Raw genomic sequence first — 25565 nt, 5'->3', positions numbered from 1 at the left:
TTAAAGTCGACTTTTTTCTATTGCGAACCAGCACGATTATCTTATATTCATCTAGTTTTGGTATAAACAAGGGGGCGTTCATAAAATACGTGAGATGTTTAAGGGGGGGGAGGGGGTCGAGTCAAATCTTATCTAATCTAACGTTGGAGAGAGGGGGCCCTCGGCAAATATCACGCAATATTTTTTTCTGATTGAAACAAAAAAAAATTATACTATTTTGGTCCATTTAATAACGCGTAATCGTAATACGATTAAGATCATTCACTAATTCGTCCGAAAGAAAATAATTTCATTCATACTTCGACGTTATACATCTACTGACTGTGTGATGTGTTGATTGTGTCTGATTACTTAACTAGTCGGAAATAAAAGCACGAAGCAATTTTTTTTTCTTTTTATAATAACAATCCAACGCGTTTACGTAAAAAACCCCATATTTTGAAAAATCTCTCGTGAGATTGGGTGATGGGGTTAAATAAAATCTCACGACATCTCACTAGGGGGGGGGGACAGAAAATTTAAAAAAATACCTCACGTAATTTATGGACGCCCCCCAACCAATACGGCGAATGTTAGGCAGGACTCTATCTCTTCTCCTACGAAGGAGATAAGTTTAATTTTTCACACTCCTCTTCTGTGCTTTGGTCAATGAGCATGCTTTGCATATATACTTTTTCTTCACCGCTAAGCACGAGAGTGATTTAAATGCAAATGAAAAAATTGAAAAATTTGCGGTTTCAGGGGAATTCACGGCTATCAAGATTCAATTATGCCAATAGTGGTAACTTTACTGATTTTAGTTATTGTAATTAGTCATAATATAATAATGTAATATAAATTGTATGTTTCCCAAATAAAAATAAAAAATAAAATAAAAAAATATATACTCACTGTAAAGGTCGGAATGGTCACTCCTGGAGTGGTCGTGTTGGTGACCACTACTGCTGTCCTCGTCCATCTCAGAAGAGCCCACGCTGAGGAGGGAGCCATCACTGCAAGAGGACTGGGATATGCCAGCATGGTGACGCTGTTGACAAAAGATAAAATTATTAATATTGACAGCTAGGTATAGTCATCAATCTTCAGTTTGAGAATTATTTGCCCTTAACTATCGATCATTATTGAATCTTCAAGTTTTCTTAATTTTGAAACAAATGTTCGTATTAATAGTGGCTATTAATTTGTAAAACAGTCTGCTAACATGTAAGCAAAGTTTTTGTGGGTGTGTGAATATTTATTTAAAAACCTGTTACAGAAAAAAATTGAAAAATTATGTTAGCCAGTGATAAGTGCCATTACACGCAAATACACCATACATCGAGTTTGGAAATATAATATGACAAAAAATCACAAAAATAAAGGAATGTTATTAGAAAATTTGTTTTTTAAAAATCATAAGAACAAACGGGTAAACAGCTCCAACTGATGTTATGTGGTTACTACTACACATTGACATCTGCAATATAAAAGGTTTTGCGTATACTGTGTCGGATTTTAGAGAAAATGGCCTGTACATTTTACACTTGAGTATAAAAAAGTAAACCCATTAAAATTATATTAAATAAATTTATATGCAATATTGAAGGTGACATTCATTCTGATCAGTATAGTCCCGAAAAACATATTATATCATTATCTATATAAAAATTATTGATTCATCATTGAAATTACTTTCAGCGAATTCGTGTTATATAACATAATATGTATAAAAGTTATCTACGGTTATAAATATTAATAAAATATTATTGCATTAACATAAAAGACGTCAATATAACTATATTAATAAATAAATAAACACATGTATAACGTACGTACATGGTCGTCAGTTCTTAAGGTACAACTTGACTTATGTTTTGGATTTAGGTAATACTTGACTTATAACCATATAAACATTGGACCGACGATCTACGTAAGATTGCCGGTATGGCTGGATGAGGATTGCGGAAAACCGGGATGTCTGGCGCGAACTTGGGGAGGCCTATGTCCAGCGGTCTGCCATAGGCTGAAGTGAGTGAGTGTATAAAGTCATGTTATATGCCGCTCAGCGTTACTACACATGATTTCACTACCCATTTTTTTTTCATGCCTGATATCGTTTCATACATAGCAAATTCCAAAAATGAAGTTATATCACTCAGATGTTAACACGGGAATTAAGTTGTCTAGTTCAGGAACGGACGACCGTGTGCGTATATTAAATATATTTAGATATTTTTTTTGTAATAAATGTACATTATATTAACACACATAAATGTGTATGACCGGTGCTCTCCAAAGCAGAGAGCAGGGACTCCGCAAAGTTCACCAAGGGACTAGTCCAAGCCAAGGTTTAATATAGCCTATATCGTATATTGTACCTTAATGTTGGCACTGATGTGCCGCCTCCGCGGTGGACGCCTCATTTCCGTCGTGTTTGTCACGTACAACATCATCATTACACTCAACACTAATTCAATACACTCATACACTAAATCATTACACGATATAATTGATAACACTTCTATTAATGTTTATAGTTTTCAATTGTCTATTTTTTATTTGTCTTCTACATCTGGATTAATATGTAAGCTTTGATTATTTATATGTATAATTTGTGAAGATAGCTTATAGTTATAGGTAGTACTTATATTTGTTTCATTTTTGACGATTTGCCTTGGCGATTACTTATAAAATATTACAAATATAAATATTGTATTAATTATTTATACACTTCGCAAAATCTTTTTGTTTTAATTGTTTTTAATCTGTCTTACCTGATACTAAACCTGGCTTAAGCCTCAGCTATCCTATCGTACACATAATTACGATCGCGTCATATTATTAAAACGCTTATATGCTCGTATCCATTATTTCTCTTTTAGCTAAACAGCGACCGTCATAAAAGGTGGGGACCGAACATGAACGCAAAAATGGATTTTATTACTTTTTTGACATATGACAAATAAACCAACGGTCTGTAGATCTTATTAGATGAGTGAGTAGATCTTAAACTTCTTTAATTGATTTTTATTTTTCCAAAAAGAAATGCGAAGTTTTTTGTACAATTGACGCTTAAGACGTATGCGCGATTTTTTACTACTTATAAGTATCTTTAGACAGAATATGTATAGATAATTAAGATACTAGCAACCGTGCCCGCGACTTCGTCCGCGTGGAATTTAAAAATAATTATTGTTCACTTCGCAGTTACAAAATAAATAAGTTTATAAAATGAAAGTAGTCTATGTTACTCTTTATTATATCAGCTATTTTCCAGTGAGTCTCGTCAAAATCGGTTCAGCCGTTTCAGAGATTAGCAGGAACTAACGTACAGACAATAATTGTAAAAAAATGTTATTTTGCTATATGTACCGTGTATACATCTATATACATTTAGTAAAAAGCGGTTATTTTAATATTACAAACAGAAACTCCAATTTTATTTACTTGTATAGATGTATAGATAATTTTGATGTCAATCAAAAATTGATTCGTCATATCACATTAAACACAAATGACCATATTTAGAGATAAGCGTGTCGCGGAACCAATTTAATTGCAGCTCATCAGAGTCATGATAATTATAATCTTATTATGGATGATCGTCGGACATTAATGATGTGAACATGTAAATAAATAAAAAATCATATCTTATTTGAAAATTAAAATCAAAATTCTGACAATACTATCTACATGTATACAAATATTATACAGAGGAAAGTTTTGTATTTTTGAATGTATAAGATATAAAAATTCTGGACCGATTTTAAAAATTCTTTCACCCAGAGAACGCTACGGTATCACTGAGTGACACAGGCTATACCTATTTTAACAGCAGAAGAAAACAGCGAAAATCGTGTAATCCACGCGGGTCAAGCTGTGGGAGTATAAGTAATTCATAATATAACTGTAATAGGCTCAATTTTGTACTTAAAAATATTATGAAAGTTTTATTAGATTAGATTGCACTCCATAATCATTTGAAGCCAATTTTTTTTAATCAATTTTTATATATCTCTCTGTCTGAATCTCGTTTAATTTTGCTTTGTTAGTTTAGAAATAATTTGGGATAACCATCTTAGATTTAAAAAAAAAAGAACTTGCAACCGGAATGTACAGAATCTTTACCGAAATCCGATTCGTCAACCGGTTGAAGAACCAGAAATATATTTATTAAAATTTTAATTTATGCCTACATCAAACTGGACACGTTTTGAAAGATTGCATTAGAATATATTTGAAACCATTGTTCCTTTACAATGAAACACAAACGATGTGACATCCGTACGCACTACCAACGACTTACGCTTTTCGCGCAAAAATTACGTACTCTGTTCGATCACGACATTATTAAACTACACTTACAGAATGGTCCTTTTGGTTCACTTTCACATCGAAAAACATGAAGATGATTGGTACGATAATCCAACATTGTTCACAAAATTTAACTATTGAATGAAATATATTTTAAAGATAAGTTCGCACTTACTAACTGCCTTTGCAACGAAAATTCGTAAAATTTTTAGGTGAAATAAAGAATAAAATCACACCACAAAGAACCTAACAAGTGAAAAATGAACGAGATACTTTAAATTATGCATGATTTTTATTCAAATTGTACTTCCAACGCGCTATCAATAGTCCGTTATCAGTTGTTATCATGTGCTCAAGCGGTGATGCGATACACGATAATATACCTCTTAACGTTTAAACGGAACATCTGAATATTGAATGTTCCATGTAATGGTGTTCTAAATCGTTCACACTAGGTTCACAATAGGTCCCAAAACCAAGGCAGATAATGAAGAGAAATGTGTAAATAAAAATATTGACTTCTTTCCATAAATCAAACAAGGAAATACCTTTTGGATTTAAACTTGTTTTTAATTAGATAAAATGAATCAAGTGGACTAACCGACGAGTAAATAAAAAATCACTTATTTACAGATGTTTTATTCAGATTATCTCAGTAGGGAGTATGTATGTATATAAGTATATTATGAAACTATTACAATGTTCGTGAGTATTGTGCGAGAGTAGGCAAATAAATCATTATTGTTCGTTATAACATTCGTATTTTTTAGGAATTATCATAAAGTATTGAACAAATATAACACGCGTTTAATGATTTTTTAAAATTACTACTATCTCCAATTAGCATAGAATCAATGATTTAAAGCCGTAACATCTTAAAACGCGATTTATTAAACGCAGTGCATTTGCAGTTTAAATTAAAGAAGCCATTCACACTAAGGTAGCTAATAACTAGAGCTGCGACAAATGCGAACAGTGCAACAGGCTGTTGAATGCGACAAACTGTAAGAAAAGAAAATCAATGTCGAAAATTTTTATTTGTCAGAAACTTACTTGTCAGAAGTAGATTGTTCAATTTTATAGACTGAAATAAAATTAGATTCATTACAGATTTAGAGAACTGTAAGCCTTCTCCTACCTGGAAAAAGAGACCTATGCCCAGCAGTGGGCAGTTACAGGCTGAACGAATCAAAGCCTACCTTATGCCTGAGCTATTGCGTCTATCTTCTCCGATTAAGTCAACTACTCTATGGCAAACTTAATATGATCATTACATAGATCACATATTATCGGTTATGAAAAAGACAAACACAAATCCTTGCGACCATCGTATCATGAGTGCCGGCTTTACTGTCAAAATAATACAAGTTTTGCATTCGTATTAAAACGCTTACGTGCATTATTCGCGTGATAGAGCTAATAATTTATAACAAATCCAATTGTAGCAGGAATAATATCGAGCACCTATATAGTATGTATATTTTTTAGATAACGCTCGCTAAGTTGTTTTATTTCTTTTGTTTTCACTGGTCTTACAATAGTATTGCAATGTTTTTTTTTTATATATATGGAGAGTTTATATGATACTGTACATATTAAAATAATCTGGACATATCATGTATTTTTTTTTTTTTGTAATTTATTATCAGTCATGAAACTATTTGTATTATCTTCAAAATGTTCATTTATTTCTGTGTCATGATGATTTATGTTGATCTCTTTATTACTATGAATTTTTAAACGACTTCAAAAAAGGAGGAGGTTTTTCAATTCGACCGTATACTTATATATTTTTTATGTGTGTTCGCGGATAATTTCGTCGTTTATGAATATGTGTGTTACCTCATAACTTTTTATTGGTTGGACCTATTTCGATTATTATTTTATTTAATCGAAAGGTGGTGCTTGTCATGTGGTGGTGTACATTTAAATTTAATCGACATCTGACAAGTACTTTTTGAGTTATATCTAATAATGTGGATTTACTTGACTATTTTATCGTCGACCTACTTTGTATTACCGGTTCGTGTAACTGGAGGCGGTTGTTTTCGTTTCTGAAGAAACACAATTAATTTTTTTTTTAATTTTTTCACTGTGATTACTCAGCCTGGAGCCCTAACTAGTTACTACTCGCTTACCTACTACTTAACTTCACATTTAGTTCAATATTATTATGTATATGAATTACGTAAGTGTTATAAAAAGGATATTGTAGTATATACCGATTAAAAGTAATTCGTCTTCACCGCACGTAGCAACGCGGAACGAATCGGGTTAAGTAACTAGTTACTTAATAAACACTGCGTTGTACACTTAAACTGAGGTACCAGGAGTACACCAGGAAATATCCAACTCAAAATATGGAGCAGCCCGACTGGGGTACCTCAACCTTACAGAAGATCACAGCTATATCTTTAAATCAAGAGTGAATAGGCATCTTCTAGGCAAGCGCGCACCACCTTAGGCTGCATCTTCACTTGACTTCAGGTGAGATCGCAGTCAAGCGCTAGTCTTTATATTTAAAAAAAAAAAAAATTACATTGCTAACAATGCTTCTGGTGTTGCACACGCCTATAGGCTACGGTAATCGCTGACCAGCCGAACGCTTGTCTGCCGACCTAGTTATATTAAAAAAAAAAAAAAAAAACTATATTTAATGCAAACGATTACTTAAAAAATCTACTAGAAAATGATTTGATTTCTATATAATTTCACGTGTATTGTATCATCAATTATTAAATAAGGTCAACTACAGTCACACATCTAGGATTCAGTGAATACCCGTATATCGTAACGGAGCCCGCAACGCTCTTATCGGTAGAAAGCGGATGTAGGGGGCTGGCGGGATGGCGGATGTGCATTATTGTTGCGATTTAGATATCGTTAGAGTTTAATAAACTTTTTATAATGAAAACATGGTTATTATTTAATAGTAAAAGCAGTTCGCGCCAAAAAATGGCGTGATCACATGTGTCTTACCCAGTCACCACGCTGGGCAGGCGGGTGGTGACCGATAGTATAGCTTAACTAATTTTTAGTATAATAATTACTATTACCTAAAACGTTAATATTTTAAACAGTTATGAAGGATCAGGATAACGACCATTACAGAGAGTAATGTAAATAAAGAAAACGTCATTAGCGTGTTATCGCGAAACTTAAAATATGAATAAAAAATGCTAGTTAGCTTTAAGAAGTAAATATTAGAAGCAACGTAGACTGTAGATTTTCTATGACCAATTGCGACTTAGAGCTTCATAATAATATTATCTATACTAATATTATAAAGCAGAAATTTTGTTTGTTTAAACGCTTTAATCTCAGCCACCATTGGTTCGAATTGAAAAAATTAGAGGGCCACAGCTAGTATTTATATACTAAACTAGCTGACCTGGCGAACTTTGTACCGCCTTCTTTATTTTTTTCTTAAATATAATAATTAATATATCAAAATAAAATATAGCCTATCTTTCAAGTTGGATCGAACTGCACATGGTGTGCGAATTTTATTATAATCGGTTAAGTGGTTTAGGAGTCCATTGAGGACAAACATTGTGACACGAGATTTATATATATTAAGATAAGTAATATTTACAAGAACGGCAAATGAATTGTCTACGAGTATGTACGTTTTACTCTTCTATAATGTTCATTAGAATGAATTTTTTTTAACCTTTACACTCAATTCATGAGCGTTGATCAAACCTGCTACTGTAAACGCAGAGGTTAGTTCTATGACCACTTCCTCAACTGTTGGCAACAAAATAAAAAAAAATAATAATAATATTTTTTACTGGCAATACCTCGAGCTGTCTAGTTCCTTTTTTGAATTACCGTTACAGTTGACTTTAGTGTGTGATTTTTGTACCAATTTTTACTTATAATTAAAATCCAGTGAAATAGTGCGTTAAAATTACTTTTATTTTATATTCTTCTCTTCTTCCCGCCTATCTTAGCAATACAGTCCACTCAACATCTCTCCCATCTCGTTTTTATGGTTTCACCACCAACATGGCAGTGATTTAAATTTTTTTTTTATGTCACTAGGTCGACAAACAAGCTTACGGCTCACCTGATGGTAAGCGATTACCGTAGCTTATAGACACCTGCAACACCAAAAGCATCACAAGCGCATTGCCGACCCAATCCCCAATACCCCCCAGCTCTGGTCACCTTACTCACCAACGGGAACACAATACTGCTTGAAAACAGTATTATTTTGCTGTGATCTTCTGTAAGGTCGAGGTACTACCCCAGTCGGGAAAATTTTTAATGAATGATATCATATTGACTGAAGGTCCTGAATAACATAAAATCTACTTTAATTCCATCATTTCGAGAAAATCAGGAATTAAAACCTCAGGTTACATCTAGTATAAAATCTTTAGTCTGTAGAGGCTGTAACATGCAAAGTTCGCTCTTATGCAACACTATGCAAGTGTGTGATGAATTTACAAAACGTTATGTAAAACGCATTATTTACTTTGTGACTAGAATTATTATATTTTATTATGAAACTAGAATAGCGTTTCAAACTATCTCACGCTCGTTTTTATATTCATAACGATTTGCAAAATGTTTTATGATTTTTTAAATCTTTGTTTTAGTGGTTGAGATTTCCAGTTCAATCTTATTTATAAAAATTCTCGTGGCACAATGTTAGTTAATATACTCCTCCTAAACGGCTGTACAGATTTTTATGAAATTTTGTGTGCATATCGGGTAGGTGTGAGACTCGGCCAACAACTATTTTTCATATCCCTAATTTATAAGGGCGGGGGGATTTAGGGGGTTTAATATATGGCAAAACAATGTTTGCTGGGTCAGCTAGTAAAATATAAAAATATACACATTTTTATGGAACTAGATTTGTATTACGGAATTTATAGTATTGTATTAAGTAATTATTTATTTATAGTGTATTATTGTTTTCTAATGTTTGAGCGAATTTTACTCATTTAAATGAAACAACTTTTTCGGATTTTATCGCGGTTTATTTACTTTTTAGATTCCCGAAGTTTCGGATACTTTACAACCACCATGGTAATATATACCAATATATACCAAGCATAATTTACCACAGATTAAAGACTCAATTAGTACATTCTGCGTAGATAGGACTAAATAAAATATTGATTGATGTCGGGTAGTTTTAAATAACTTTGTAACGTTAGGACGTCTGACACCTCAGTCCTCCCGTGACCATGGTTGCTGTAAAGTATCCGAAACGTCGAGCATCAAAAAAGTTAGTAAACCGCGATAAAATCCGAAAAAGTTGTTTCATTTATAGTGTAATGTTTACTAGTAATAATATTGTGTTTGCTCGCAAACAAAAAAATCGAATTCAATCTCAAGATAACTGACACTCGTGTATGTTCTTGCATGTTTATCGAAATCATTTTATAACTCAAACAATCTTTAACGTCAGCGATTAGCAATCAGATAGCAGAGCAATTGAGGATTACATCGATATCGATCGTCTCATATCACATAACAGACGTTGTTTATTCTAAAATTTGATCTTTATGATATTGCGTTGTACTGTGTGGCTACGGTACTAAAGAATATAGCCACCCCCTCTCTTCCCGTGGGTGTCGTAAGAGGCGACTAAGGGATAACTCAGTTCCGCTACCACCTTGGAACTTAAAAAGCCGACCGGTGGCGGGATAACCATCCAACTGCTGGCTTTGAAATACACAGGCCGAAGTCGGGCAGCAGCGTCTTCGGTGCGACAAAGCCAGTACTGCGGTCACCAACTCGCCTGCCCAGCGTGGTGACTATGGGCAAAACACATGAGTTCACGTTATTTTTGGCGTAATCTTGTGGAGGCCTATGCCCAGCAGTGGACTGTATAGGCTGTAATGATGATGATGATAATGATGATATTGCGTTGTATGGTAAAATAGTTATTAGTTATTTATATTGCTATCTCTTTTATATGTATTGTTTTTGAGTCTTTTGTCTCGTTTGTTATCACGGGATCAATGTAGTAGTTATTAGTAAAGTGGGTATCAATCTTCAAGTCGAGATTTATTTTACTGTTATATGTAAAACGATTTAATTATACCTATAACAGGGTGTTGATTACAATATTTCAATTTGAGCTTTATTTTATTGGTATGTTTAAAATGTATAAATTATACGTACATATAACAGCATCATTTCCGTTATTTTTTTTTATAACTAGATTGGCAAACAAGCGTACATAGAACTCACCCTCGGCCGACCGTATCCCCAATTCTACCACGAGCTCTGCACCCTTAGACAAGTGGCATAAACGTTAAACAAATAGAATAGCAAAAAATGCTCAATGTATGGGAATGACATTAGCTTTTGTGATTTTTCACATGCCACTTATCTAAGGGTACTGGTCACCTTACAACTTTACTGGATACAAGGAGCAGTTGTAAAAATTATGAAAACGGGAGCTTGATAGAGAACTAGAAATACTACAAAATTAAGCCTTTTATTAATGATGATAATTAAAAAAATAAAATAAAAAGATATTGACGCATCCAACGCAGGTCGGTATATTGTTAGTAACAGTAATTGCAAAACAATTGAACCATGGAAAGCAGGTAGAAAGCGTGCGTAACCTCTAGCCACTGCACCGCCGCGCACAGGCTCAGCGACGATAGACATCGGGACTGATGCATTTTAATTGTTCTATTACGTTTTGTTTGAAATGAAAATTTTATCCGTCATATGAGAGTAGTATAGTAGTAGGAATAGTTAATTTATATGGATTTTTCAAGTAGTAAACATTTTTATTATAGATTAAATCTGATAATGAAAATTGAATGCGTGACAAAATGGCGACATGTGTTTTTATGCAATAAAATATCTATTAAAATTTAAGATAATGTTGCTGTTTATGTACATAATATATTAAGGAATTTTTAGTATTCTAAGTTTGATTGTAATAACTTGTGATTGTTCCAGTAGTAAGCAAATTCCTTCTCCTGATATTACTTGGAATTTAGTTCATCACACTCTACCACTAATGGCATTTTGTTTTATTACAGTTAATTCGAGAACAGAACAAAAAAATCTGTAGAAGTCAAGTCTTCCTTCGCAAAACTAAATGAGATATTAAGAAAAATTGAAAACGAAATTGGAAAATTTGAGAAAAAATTACGATTATTTAAAATTCACGTGTTAACAGTTCTTAAAATATGACAATCTATCGGACAAGCTAGTTGCAACATTATCGAAGTTGTAACACCTATGTTCAAAAATTTGATTAGATACACATACATATTTATACACGTACAAAAAAAAATCTTTTAATAGTAGGGAATAAGGAACAACGTCATATGTGTTTCCTGAACATCGTAACTTTTGCAGCCAGCGCTTGTAAAACGAAATCTCACTTAAGCTTGGAACGGGTCCAACTCAGCAGTTATGTCAAGTTGTAAATTTCTACGAAACACGTATCTTACTTCATATATTTGTTCTTTTGAGAGATTCGACGAAATCTACTTCGTACAATTTGGTCTGGTTTTATTTTTGTTACATGAACAAAAATAAACTATAAAATAATAAAATAACTATTTTAATACTATTAAATGGAGAACTGATTTTTTTGTTCGCTTATACTGCGATAACTACTAAACCGATCGGAATAATACTTATAACATAAGATGCAGCGTGTTTCGGAGAAGGTTTTAGTGTATGATATGTTGGTGATTACTTTTCTTGTAAAAAAATATGTACGCACAGAGGTCACTTGTACCCTATATTCAATTTAACATAATCTTTATGTTAGTTAACTAAGCTAGACGCAGTAATGTTAAGTATAAAATCACCGGCGTACGATGAAGGTTTGATGTTATATATGAGTATATACATATATTTATATGTGACTAGCCCGTTGGCGCAGTTTGTAGTGACCCTGCTTTCTGATCCGAGGGTTGTGGGTTCGATTCCCACCCCGAGTCTGGGTGTAATATAAATATATATTTATATATGTATTATTTATAAGTATGTTTATCGAAAAAAAAAATATGTAGCTATATACCAGTCGGCTGTTACCTATAACACAAGCATTAAGTTGCTTACTTTAGGAACAGACGACCGTGTGTGTATTGTGTAGATATTTATTTATTTATTGTTATTATTTATTTATTATTTATATACCTACGATAAATTAGCGCAGGGGTCATAGCTTGGCTGATCTGCTAGTTATCACATGACATACAGGTTTTTATCGTGATCTGGGCGTTTGTGCTTTTGTGTTGTGTTTCCGGACCCCGGAAACAACGCTCAAATTCCAGGGCCGTTGAGACAATATGACATTAAACTAATATCCAAGTCCGTATTCACAGTGAAACATTGTCATACAATAATATAAACAAAAATATAAAATGCTGACTCGGCAAACGTTGTCTTGCCGCTAAACGCTATTTACAAATAGGGGTTGGTGGTAGAAGGGTGAAAATTTAGGGTTGTATGAATTTTTCAACGCCAAATCATAATAAAATAAAAACTAAATAATATATCTAAAAATAAAAAAATAGGGGTGGTACCCTTAATATTTAGGGAGATGAAAAATAGATGTTGTTCGATTTTCAGACCTACCCGATATGGACAGAAAATTTTATGAGAATCGGTCAAGCCGTTTCGGAGGAGTTTAACTACAAACACCGCGACACGAGAATTTTATATATTAGATATAACGTGTATTCTATTTTTAGATATTTCTATACAAACTATAGATATAACTTATGCGTTTTTATAAGTAACATTAAACCGCATCTTCTACTTCTAAACCACAAAAAAGACAAACCTGACCACTGCCAATAGATTTGATTCACAAATAGTTCAAAATATAATTTCTAGTGACATTATAAATATGATGAGATTGGTATCAGAAAGTACTTGTATCATTTGGTTAGGTTATAGACCATATAATATTACGCCATGACATGAGTAGATACTACCATCTTAACTTATCTCATCCGTCAGGTACCACCTACCATAATACAATGTAGAATAAAAGCAGACGAGTTGACTTAGTACTAATTGTTATCGTCATGGCAAAAAGTTGTACTGGGTATGGTGTTTGTATGATATATACCTTCCGAAATACGGGTTAACTCGAATGGGAGTCCAATGAGGTAATTAATACAAAATACTTAACATCTCATTGTGACAGTAAAGCATTAAAGCAATAACCATAAACGTCAGAACGGGCGAAACCGCGCGGTTCATACAGTACATAGCAAAAAGTAAGTATATAACCTAATACCTAGTATAAAACAGATAATTTACTCAACACTTTTTGGTTCAGATCGTACTCATTGGGTCGTGGCATCCATGTTGCATAATTTCAAACAACTAGCGGACGCGTTTCCGAGCTAGCGATGTGCCAATCTGATTGTTATCGCTTTATTAAGGCCATTTCGAATGTTTTTATATTATATTTTTTAAATAAAAGCAAGTCTCTTGTGTTTGTAGTGTATGATGATAGTGTTTAAGTTTAAAAAATACTTAGCCTGTTTGCTTATTCGCTTGCAATAGTGCATAAATATTATAATATCTAATATATAAAATTCTCGTGTCGCGGACTAACTTAATGTCTCCAACAGAGTCGTGAGTCCACCGACCGGTTCTTATTCTAACATATGATACAATTTTATTTTATTTTTGTTGTGTGTCGGGGGTCTGTAAGCATACAATACACAAGTACAAACGTCCAGGCCATAGCCATCAGTATGGCCTCTACAAATATTTACCATGTGCGGGGATCGAACCGTGACCGCCAGTGCCACCCTGCTGCTGCTCATCGCTGCGCTAACGGCTCGTCAACATAATAATTATAACTCATAACGAATAATGACAAACATGGCAAAGCTACGCCGCTGTACGTGTTAATGGTAGAAGAATAGATATTTATTTAGTCTTGCAATCAGCAAGAGTAAATTAATCAGAACATAACTTATACAGTACTATTTCAGATATTTTAAATCGTTGATGAATTCAACAAATAATAAATCACCATGAGTAGAAATAATATAATAGCGCCTTAATTTATGAATAATATTATAAGGTTTCTCTTTTACAATACCATTTAATGACCTTTTAAAAGACGGAACATTGTTCATCGGATAATCTTGAAAAAGTCTAAATCAATAATACTTGATAAATGACATGACACAGCACGGCTTTGAAAATGTTTGAATATTATAAATACCGAAATATACTTAATAATGACATGGTCTCAAACCATAAATGAAAAGAATTTAATGATTAAGCTAATAATTCATACAAGATAACATAAGTTTTATACTGAGACGTTATTTTGTTCAAGCGCAAAAAAATTTAGGAACCAAAATTATAATGGTTTCATTGGAATTTATTCTTGTAAACGTTTAAAAATATTTATAATGGTTTTATAAGACATATAAAAAGTTTTAGTAAAAATATGTATAATAAATACTTAACTTCAAAAGAATGCAACTTCAGCATTGCATTTTTTTTTTTTTAATAATTTCAAACGTCTTACATAAAAGCCATGCCGATGCATGATTCCAGTTGCAGTTAATAACATTAATTTAACAAAAGTTCGTGCGGATTCCGATGAGAAAAATCAAGAAGAAACCCAACAACAATTGTTTGAAATTTTTAGTTATATGTCCCACATGAGTGCCGACGTCATAAATGACAGCAATAATAAAATTAATAGAAGAAATCTGCAATGATCTCGTAATACAAACTTTGATGAGAAGAGTATATGTATGAGAAACACAAGAGCAATTGCCTAAAATCTTCCAGAGCCATATGTGATAGCAATAACCTCTAATAGAAGAAATCCACCACGAGTTCGTAATAAAGATTCTGATGGGAATAATCTCGAAGAAACTCAAGAGCAATTGGCTTAAACATTAAGACAAATATCCTGCATGAAAGCCACTACCATACAAGATCACTAACGTGACGATTATTCACGCCGCCCACAAATACGTGAACGGGTGGCATTGGACGATCAAGGCTCGCTTTTGTAACACTGACACGGTTCTGGTCCGTTATAAGCAATTATAAGATTTTCTAGATAACATAAATTTAACATTCGAAAAGTAATCAAGTTAACATGGCTAGATCGGTTGCTTCTCTGATTGTAGGAGCAGCTGTTATAATTGCGTTGATTATCTGTTTCTAATTTATAATTTAGAAGATTGAAATTGTTTTGAGTTATCTTTAAAAATGTTTGTGTAGTATTCTTAAATCAGAAAAAAAAATATTTTACCCAATATCTTTTAGTAACAATTTCCTCGTGTCTTGAAAAGATTGGCTAGTCTCTACGAGTAAGTGGAGATAATACTAGATAATAGTAATATTTAATGTTGTTTTGTTGATACATCAACAAAAATAATAAAGCGTCTAGGAAAAATAGTTTTTTTTTTTCCTAATCTAGAGACAATCTTTCCTGGACCCTCTCGATTATAAAAAGTAATTTAACTTTAAATCTTATATAAAACGAAGAAAAACCCTAAAACGCTTTTAAAATTTATAGGTTACTTAGCTGACCCCGCAAACGTTGTTTTGTCGTATAAGTTATTAGCCCCCTTAACCCCCCCCCCCCCCCCCTATAGCTGAGGTATGAAAAATAGATGCTGGTCGATTCTCAGACCTATCCAATATGCACACAAAATTTTATGAAAATCGGTCTAGCTGTTTCGGAGGAGTAAGGTAACTAACGTTGTGACACGAGAATTTTACATACAAGAATATCATAAAGGGTAATAATTAATTAACTATAAGTAAATTTATGGTTAGTATAGTCTTCGATAAAGCCGAATATAATTAACAGCTTGAATCAAGACCTATGAAGCGACACCCTTGGCTGATTCGATACGCCCTTAAAATTTCTTGCACAGATTTGGGTCAAAGATTACATCTTAAGCAAGAGATTGCTAAAAAGTCATTGTCTAAACAAAATTAAGCGAGAAATTGCGTCACTAGTTTGACCATGAATTGAAAATTGCGTTTGAATAATTAAACACATTGATTTAGTTCGATAAAAATCTGAGCTTCTCTTCATCAACGCTAAAATTTTCCTTAAATTGAAAGCAACTAATCTGAGGGCCAGTTTCATCAATATAGATATCTGACAGATAATAATTTATGATACATATTTTTACTAATCCAAAATTGTAGTTCATTCAGTTGAGCAGAGTTAGGTAACCATTTTATGATCTAAGAAAGAACTGTTTATCAGCAAATTGTGTGCTAGCTTAACCTTGTCAGAAACTGACGTACCAGCCCTAAGACTTATAGTATCAATTATTGTAAAGAATTTATATTTTACCGTTGACGTGATCGCCTAAAGAGATTAAACAATATAACAAGTACGCCACTAAAGCGATTTCAATAAAATTGTAGCAGCTCTAGTGCTTCCCCACACCACATGATATCACGTGTCTGCGGTCACAAATAGCGGTGTAGGCAGCATAATTCTAATTATAAAATAACTTTGATCAAGTTTTCTTTATACAACTATTGTGGCAAACAAGCGTATGATCAGCCTGATGGTAAGCGACTACCGCAGTCTATGGCCGCCTACAACACCAGACGTGTCACAAACGCGTTACCGATCCTACCCTAGCTGTTAATACAGAACATCCCCAGGTGCTTCAGATATATTATTCATGACGAGAACACGATTTCCGCAATGACGGGAACACAAATTCCCCTTAATTCTTCCCCAATCTAACAACAAAGATCTTGAACAATATATTTCTTGCTTTGGCCTATCTCCTCCTGTTTTATCTTTCCTGATTTGCTCTATCAAGAAGCCTTACATCATAATAAAATATCGAAGTCTTTTTGTTTCGGATTAGTTGAGTTCTTCTTATTTTGACTGACTTTCACATGCTTGTGATAAGACAAACTTACCTTGTTTTTCAAGTCATGGTGAGGTTAAATAAACACTTAGTATTTGTAGAATAAAAATATTTGCCTCAAATGGACTTCAAATTAAAACTTTGACTATAGCTGTTAATAAGTCTATCAGTTACTTATCTCACAGCAGAGGATACAAATATTTTTATAATTTATTCTATAGGGCGACAAATATTATACAAGCTACATTATACAACAGTTCACAGTTGGTGAGCACCGTGTGATCGCACCCTTAACCTCAATTCAGGCGGTATCCTATTACTTTGGTCACAGTTTTGTTGGTAAAGGGATTAATAGAGTGATAATGATTCATATGAATGAATAACGGTTATATGAAGGTCATTAGCATATATTATGTTACTGAATAAACGAAAGGTTAAGTTTTATATTTATTGAAAAAGAGTAGATTTAATCTTTTTTTTCCATTATTGAAACTCAAAACGCGGTACATATTTATCATATTTGTGGTTGATCAGAGTTCTGAAATTTTTGGTGCTATTTCAAGAGCAATGATTAGGTACGTGTACGATATACAAGGACGCCGCGTTGGCGCAACGGTTACAGCCATGGATTGTACCTGTTGCGCTGGCGGTTGCGGGTTCGATCCCCGCACATGACCAATATTTGTATTGGCCATACAGGTGTTTGCCGTGGTCTGGGTGTTTGTGCAGTCCTTGTGGGTCTCCCCACCGTGCCTCGGAGAGCATGTTAGGCCGTCGGTCCCGGTTGTTATTATGTACACCTGATAGCGATCGTTACTCATAGTAAGGAATATATCCGCCAACCCGCATTGGAGCAGCGTGGTGGATTAAGCTCTGATCCTTCTCCTACATCGGGAAAGAGGCCTATGCCCAGTAGTGGGATGTTACAGGCTGAAACGATATACATGAGACAAGTATACTCGTCTTTTACATAAAGATATGAAGTAAATACAAAAACTATATTATGTAGTGAAAAGAGAAAAAAAAACACTTCATACCCAAAAAAATTTTTTGTAACATACACACAGGGTCGTCTGAACTTGCAAGTTCTAAATTAAGCGACTTAAAGCCTCTTTTTTTAAAAAGCAGCCAACTATTCCTATCTCTTTTAAATATATACCTAATACATAATATAAATAATACAGACTCAATGCGAAAATATAACCCACTATAATATTGTTATGCAGCGAAAAGCAGATATTACCTTATAGGTACAATAATATTTTTAATATTATAACAAAATTATTTCTAGTTTTGATTATGTTAGTCGGATAATCCCCGAGACAACTGAACATAATTAATATTTCCAAAGTGTATTGCTATTGTATTTTTTGAAAAAAATAACGGACGATATTATTACATTTTAATTCATTCATTCTTTTGGTATAGTTACGTTAAATATATAATATTTAAATATTAAATTATATAATATGTAAAAAGATCATAATCGAATGAGACTATTTTGTTTTTACAATTTGTCAAATAAATAAAAAATGAAGTAGAAAAGTTAGATATCTTGTTGTAACGTATTAATAATGAATATAAACTATGTCTACCAAATTTGTGTTTTAGAAATCATCAAAATTATATATTATAAGTTAAAAGATATATTTTTTAATTTTCTAGATTCGATTTCATCTAGACTTATTTTTATATGCGATTTCACTTGCAATAATTTTTTTTAATTTTTTAATATATATATTAAAAGTTTAAGTAGAAAGTTCGTTTTCTATTAACGAGTAATTTCTAAGTTTTTGTATTACGTGTACATTTAATTACCGTAACTTAGCGTCTCGTAAAATTGTCTGTCGCCAGACACTAAATCTTTCCCACGTTTTTACAAACCGCTACAACTTGCTAAAGGTCTGTTAAAATGTAACATTTGACTTATCTTGTGATTTCACTTGCTGTATGGATAATGCTTAAAGCGAGTAGTAATGTTACGTTTTATAGCCTATTTCATATCTGGGTAGAGTGGGTTACATGGTGGAATATTTTAAAATTGACGACTCAATTGGAAATCACCAATTCTAATTTCTATATGTGCGTTTTGAATTTAAGGTGTCATAATTCTATTCTTATTAATATAAAAACAATAAATTATTTATTGATTCAGACGAAAATATATTGTAAATAGGTATGTTGCTTTAATTGATATTTTAACTGTTAAAATATTTTCGTACTGAAATTTTTTATTACTACATCAGTTTAGTCATAGCAAATATAACAAATTACCTACATATATTATTTTAGTGAAAAAATTTTCAATAAAAACGTATAAGAGAAAAAAATCATATCCCGCTGATTTGCACCATCGCAGGTGGAACCTCGGACCATTGCTAGTAAGTTTAATCAAAATTATTATCAGCCAGTCTAGTCTAAATTACAGCAGTAGTGAAAAAAAAATCATCACGGACTTAAAAACTAAATACTCACTTAATTTATATAAAAATACGTTGTTAATTTATTGAAAAATATTATATACTTTGTCAAATGAAAATTTAAAAGAGCTACTTCAAAAGTATTGAATATAGATTTTTTATGTATTTTGAATTTGTTTATTCGTAGATGTCGCGTTCAGAAGTATAATTTAGACACATTATACAAATACTCGTCATAGCAAAATTTTGGATGCACGTTTGTAAGCTCATTACGGCAGAATTTGAGAATGAATACCGATGAAACATCAAAAAATCCATAGCAATAGCTGGATATTCTGAATATATTTACTAAACTAGCAAAGGTGTAACTTTCAAAACAAGGGTGAAAACGCAGCACGCAAGATGTATAGTAAGTAGGTATTTTTACACAATTACAACCCTAGGAGGATTTAGAAATTAAAAATAGAACATAAATGAATATAAAACCTCAATTTATTTTTAAAATCGTTTTCAAAATATTAACTTATAATAAAATAGCTCTTTCGAAATTCTATTCGAAGTTTTGAATAACACTTCAAAAATCGGTCAAGCGCAATCACGCCAAGATTTTTGAACTATAGCAAAGTCTAATATATAAAATTCTCGTGTCGCGGTGTTTGTTGTCGAAAACGAAACGGCTAGTAGCGGTCTGAGAATCGGCCAACATCTTTTTTCATACCCCTAAGTTACGGTGGTGAGGGGGATTAAGGGGATTAATAATATAATGGCAAAAGAACGTTTGCTGGGTCAGCTAGTTTTGAAATAAAAATATTACTTTTTTTTAAAGTTCGGTCTTTTTTCGATGTTCGATTTCGAAAAATATTAATGCAAGGTACTTTGATTTACCTATAGTTTTCTATATTTTTATAATTAGCTATTTTAGTAGTCATAGTTATTTATACACGTTCATTTAATTCGTAAATCTTTCTGCCCCAAAACTAATTATGGTATCAAAAATACATCCTGTGAGAAGAACGTAGCAGTTTTAGATTTTGACGCCATTTTTGGGTTTGTAAACCTAAAATTTAACCCAATAAAACTTTATATATACTGATAGACAGGATAAAAGAATACATAAGATATGGATAAATTACATTGTAGGAGCACATAGGACCCCAAAAAGGATAGGGAGGGGGATACATGTGAACATTTCTATAGCAGCATTCACGAGAAACATAGGTACATATAGAATTATAGAGCTGACATTTCTTGAAAAATCTTATACTTATTTTTATTTATATGTTCTTAGGTTAGGCTTGTAACAATTTATTGTCACCTGACTATATATATATACCTAGTTCTATATCTTTCGATAAAATCAGGCGAGTACAACCACAAAACGAAGCAAATCAATAAATATAGAATTAATTGAAAAAACGATATTAAAATAAATTTTATCAATTAAAATGTCACGTGATATTATTAATGGTCGTAAAAAATTACGATTCCGCGTAAGCGTTCATTAGAAGATAGACTTTCTATGTCACTTAGTTTTTTTATAGTTCTGTTTCCGAACGGGCGAGAAACGTGCGTGAGAAATTTCAATAAAAAAATATTTCATTTTACACCTAACATACAAAGAAAATTAATAAAGAATATTTGTAAAATAATAATAATAAAACAATATAATTACAACACTATTTATAACCACACAAAACTTAAAAGTTCAAAACGCACTTCATAAAACTTAAAACACTAGATATTATAATGAAACTTAAAACTATTATAAGAAAGATAATTTTTAATTATCAAAATTCTAAACTGGAATGTTTGTTTACGCGCGCATTAAAAGCACACTATATTTAAACACTAAATTAAAAAACGTCAAATCAATGAACTGTCAAATTTTAAAAATGGAATGTATTTTCGCGCGCGTGCGTCGAAAGCAAAGGTCGCGTTTAGACTGCCTATCGAGTATCGCGTACAGATAACTAAAACCTTAATAGGTAACGTTACAATAACATTAGACTCCTCACCTTGTATGTAAAACGGATTTACATAATAACGAAAGCGTTTACGTATCATAACTCTATATTTAGTGTTTGAAGACCAACAAACGCCTACTGATAGGCGTTAATATATAACTGTTTTACATGAAAACAACATTTGTTTATTTTCACATTTATTTTGAAATGAAAATTTTTAACCAACTACGGCAAAACGCTACGGCAAAAGGAGCGCTATAATTTTACTAGTCTATTTATGTTTATATGTATGTATGTATGTATGTATGTTCATCTGTTCCATCAAATCTCCCAAACTACTTGTCATGTTTAGACAAATGAGGTATCATTGGAAGCGTCTTAATTGTTCGCTGATTATAGACTATATTGTGTCATATTATATTGTATATGGCGCCCTCTAAAGGACATAAATTGACTACGTACTAGTTTTTAGACTAACGTACTAGACTAACGTACTAATTTTTTTTTTTTGTTGTAGTCGGGTTTTAGTTTTTTAACTTACTTTGCCTTGTAAGCAAGATTATAAAACTTATTGTAAAGTAATATTTACATTTCATTGAAAAAATATAGCTTTAAGAATTAGTGCAGTATGTAATTATTTGATTTTTAACGGATTTTACTAAGAAAGGTATTACTAAGGTATAAGGTATAATAAGAGTAACTATATTTATGCCTCCTGCATATAGGAACTTTTTTTTACTTTTTTTATGTGAAAATAAATTTTATAGTTTTACGAAAAAATATACATATAGGGTGTTGGACTCCTAATTACGTTCCTTCAAATGGGTGGTTTTGTAGGTATAATAAATAGACCACGTTAGCAGTGACGTAGCGAGCTTAACTCGCGCCCGAGCCATAATAACTTTTTAGCCACCTCCCCATTCGAAAAACATATAATATACCCAGCATTTTTTTTTTTTTTTTGCAGACCATTTGGCGCCTCTTTGTGAGTAGCGCCCGGGGCATGATGCACCCCCCCAGTTCCCCCTCGCTACGGCACTGCACGTTTAAGTCTAACATTCTGTATGTATACGTCATAGGAATGTACTATTGATAACTTGATGTGATATCTAAACTTTGTTACACTTGTTTTTATTTAAAGGGCCAGGGGAAAAAGGGTTTAAATCACATTTATTTGAAAAATTAGTTTTTGATTGATTTTTATATCTCTTGGCGAGTATTTTCATAACGCACTTAATGTGTAAGAAAAAACTGTATAGTCACCGATAAGTAGAAAAGTTACTATAAGTATATCACCCTTAAATTGAAAAAGGACTTTTCCCCCTGACCCTTCCTTCTTTTAAAATTAATTTTCGTTGGCATAGCGAATTACAAACCCACCAGCCCTCCCTAATATGAGTTGAGATCTTTGTTCAGCGGTGAGCAAAGAAGTATTGGGCAAAAAACAGGTATTACAATGAAACGTGTAAGCTATTTAAAGATAATATCTAGAAACAACATTACAAGCGATCACTCATTCATTTTTATAAGCTATCATTCACTCACCATTCAATTTTCTATCAATTGAAGATCTATTCCAGTAATATTACCTATATGTAATGTAGCTTGGGATACGATGAGTTTGACAATACAGATAGTTAGAAATCTTTAAAAATAGATATTAAATAAATTATAATAAAAAAAACCAATAGTTTTTTGTTACAAATTCGCATGTTGTTATTTATGTTGCGACAATTTTTGATTCTTCACCATAATTTGATTCTGTATGTCACTTATGTAATTTTTCTTAAAACTTATAGTATATGAGGTAATAATTGTGACATTGTTTGTGGACTTGTAAGGGCTAATAATATTTTTTTAAATTGAGTCGATTTTGAAAACTCTATCACCAGTAGAGTGTTACATTACTCCTGAGTGTCATAGGCCATATTATACCTCTATATTAATAAATTTTCTTTTCAAAATTATAAAGTTTTATTAGTAAAAACAGTTTTTACTACATACTCGTATTTTGTTCTACAGAATACTATGTGTATGTTATCTAAAAAAATATATGTATGTTTTTGTTTGACCTTTGTTCTATGTACATATTAATATCTAATACAATATTAGAAAAGAATTTCTTGTACATAGATGTACAGGCGAAGCGGTGAAAGTGCAGAGTCGAGGTCAAGACGCCATTCTTTATTATGCATATCATATACTCAATGAATATTTTATATAAATGATCGGTTTGTTAAGTTATTGTTAGTGCGAGAGTTTTTGTTGAATACAAGCTGACCAACTCCGTAAAAGCACATTTTATTTCTTAAAAATACCGACTTTTTAAAGTTTATTTATCATAATAAACAAAATAATTATTTAACTTGGAATAATTGGTAATATAAAATAAAATAATTGGTAATAACTTGGTTTTTATTTACGGCACAGCAGGAAATATACTGCTCAAAATCTGGAGCAGCCCGACTGGAGAATTACCTTGACTTAACAAAAGATCGCATCTAATGATCTAAATAACACTGCTCTCAAACGTCTATAAGCTACGGTACCTAGTCGTATAAAAATAAATATAAAAATATGCATACTCGTATGAGCTGGCCCTGCGAACTCCGTACCGCCATACTTTTTTTTTTGTAAATTGATTTACAATTTTTCTAAATTTTCTCTTATGTACACAAACCTTGTAAACAAAAACAATTGGTGCAGTCGTTCAAAAGTTAAGCGCGTTTAAACATTTCGGTGACTCATTTATTTATTTGATTATAAAAACTTTATTGCACAGAAAAAAAAATATATCATCATTTCAGCCTATTGCAATCTACTGTTGGACATAGGCCTACACAAGTTCGCGCTAAAAATGGTGACCGCAGGGCTGGCTTTGTCGTACCGAAGACGCTGCTGACCGACTTCGGCCTGTGTATTTCAAAGCCAGTAGTTAGATGCTTATCCCGCCACCGGTCGGCTTCATAAGTTCCAAGGTAGTAGTGGAACTGTGTTATAATTAAGAACCATAGATCTAATAACTCGGTATAAGAATTTGGTCTGCATTAGTGAGGTTTTATAAGATTTTTTCCAAGTAAAAAAAAAATCGATACACATATAAATAAAAATAAAATATCTCTAGCACTAAAAAACGAAAATACAAAATATTTTTAATACCTATCTGATTAGTAATAAAATTATTATGCGGTATTAAAATTATAGAATTTTATTATTCAATATGACACTATGGCAATAATAATAAAATAAATATGATCGATAATCGCTCTTGGATTTCATTATCAAAACACTTCAAATATAATAAATTGTTTTGATGGGAAAATAATCAGATATGAAACTTTAGATTTAAATCTTTAAGCAGCGCCATCTGGTATACAATAGAAGAACTTCTTGAACAAGCTGCGTAGTAACAAAGTTATTGTATAGATGGCACTGTCACGTAAAGTACACCGTTTAATACCTATGCGAACTATAATAAATTTTAGATTCCGGAATTATTGTCAATTATATACACATTTAATCCAATTATTGAACGTCCGTGTTGAATGAATTTATCGTAGTATCATCAGGTGCTACAAATGTACAAGTACCTAGTAATTGTTTACCTATAATTATATTCAATTAACTACTGTAGTTTAATAATAAATGATTAAAAGTAAAAACAACGTATTTCTAATAACCGATATAAGCCAAGGCAAGGCAACAAGCAACGCATATTATCATAAGGTAAGCTCACAGCTGTTACTCATACCCACAAACTGATTATGTTTCAGGCCTATGATTCAGAAATTAATTCTTACGAATTATTCAGTTTTCCAGAACGTTCACTTATAGAATACTTAGAATTGATTAATGTATGTTATTTTAAAATTCAAACAGAGTTTAGAGTATCAATGTGACTGTATTTCATGTGTTTAGATACATATATTTACATTACTAAGAGCCCTACTTGACGGATAACGGTATCCGAAAGTTACTATATTTAAGAGATATTTATATTCGCATATTAAAGTTGCAGGTAGTTAAGTAATTGCGAAGAAACG

The 25565-nt window shown here is 32.2% G+C and overlaps 1 protein-coding gene across 1 annotated transcript in view; it reads right to left on the bottom strand.

The window, feature by feature from the left end:
* Window positions 1-25565, bottom strand: part of LOC123663042 — a 71408-nt gene that overhangs the window by 5422 nt on the left and 40421 nt on the right. Inside the window, exon 6 of the mRNA XM_045597782.1 lies at window positions 892-1027. Coding sequence (XP_045453738.1) covers window positions 892-1027 — 136 coding nt within the window. The remainder of the gene's footprint in view (window positions 1-891; window positions 1028-25565) is intronic.

The sequence above is a fragment of the Melitaea cinxia genome, chromosome 19 (assembly GCF_905220565.1).
Source record: "Melitaea cinxia chromosome 19, ilMelCinx1.1, whole genome shotgun sequence".
In the NCBI taxonomy this organism is placed as follows: domain Eukaryota; kingdom Metazoa; phylum Arthropoda; class Insecta; order Lepidoptera; family Nymphalidae; genus Melitaea; species Melitaea cinxia.
Note: the sequence above shows the minus strand (reverse complement) of the source record. Positions and strands in the feature narration are given on the sequence as shown.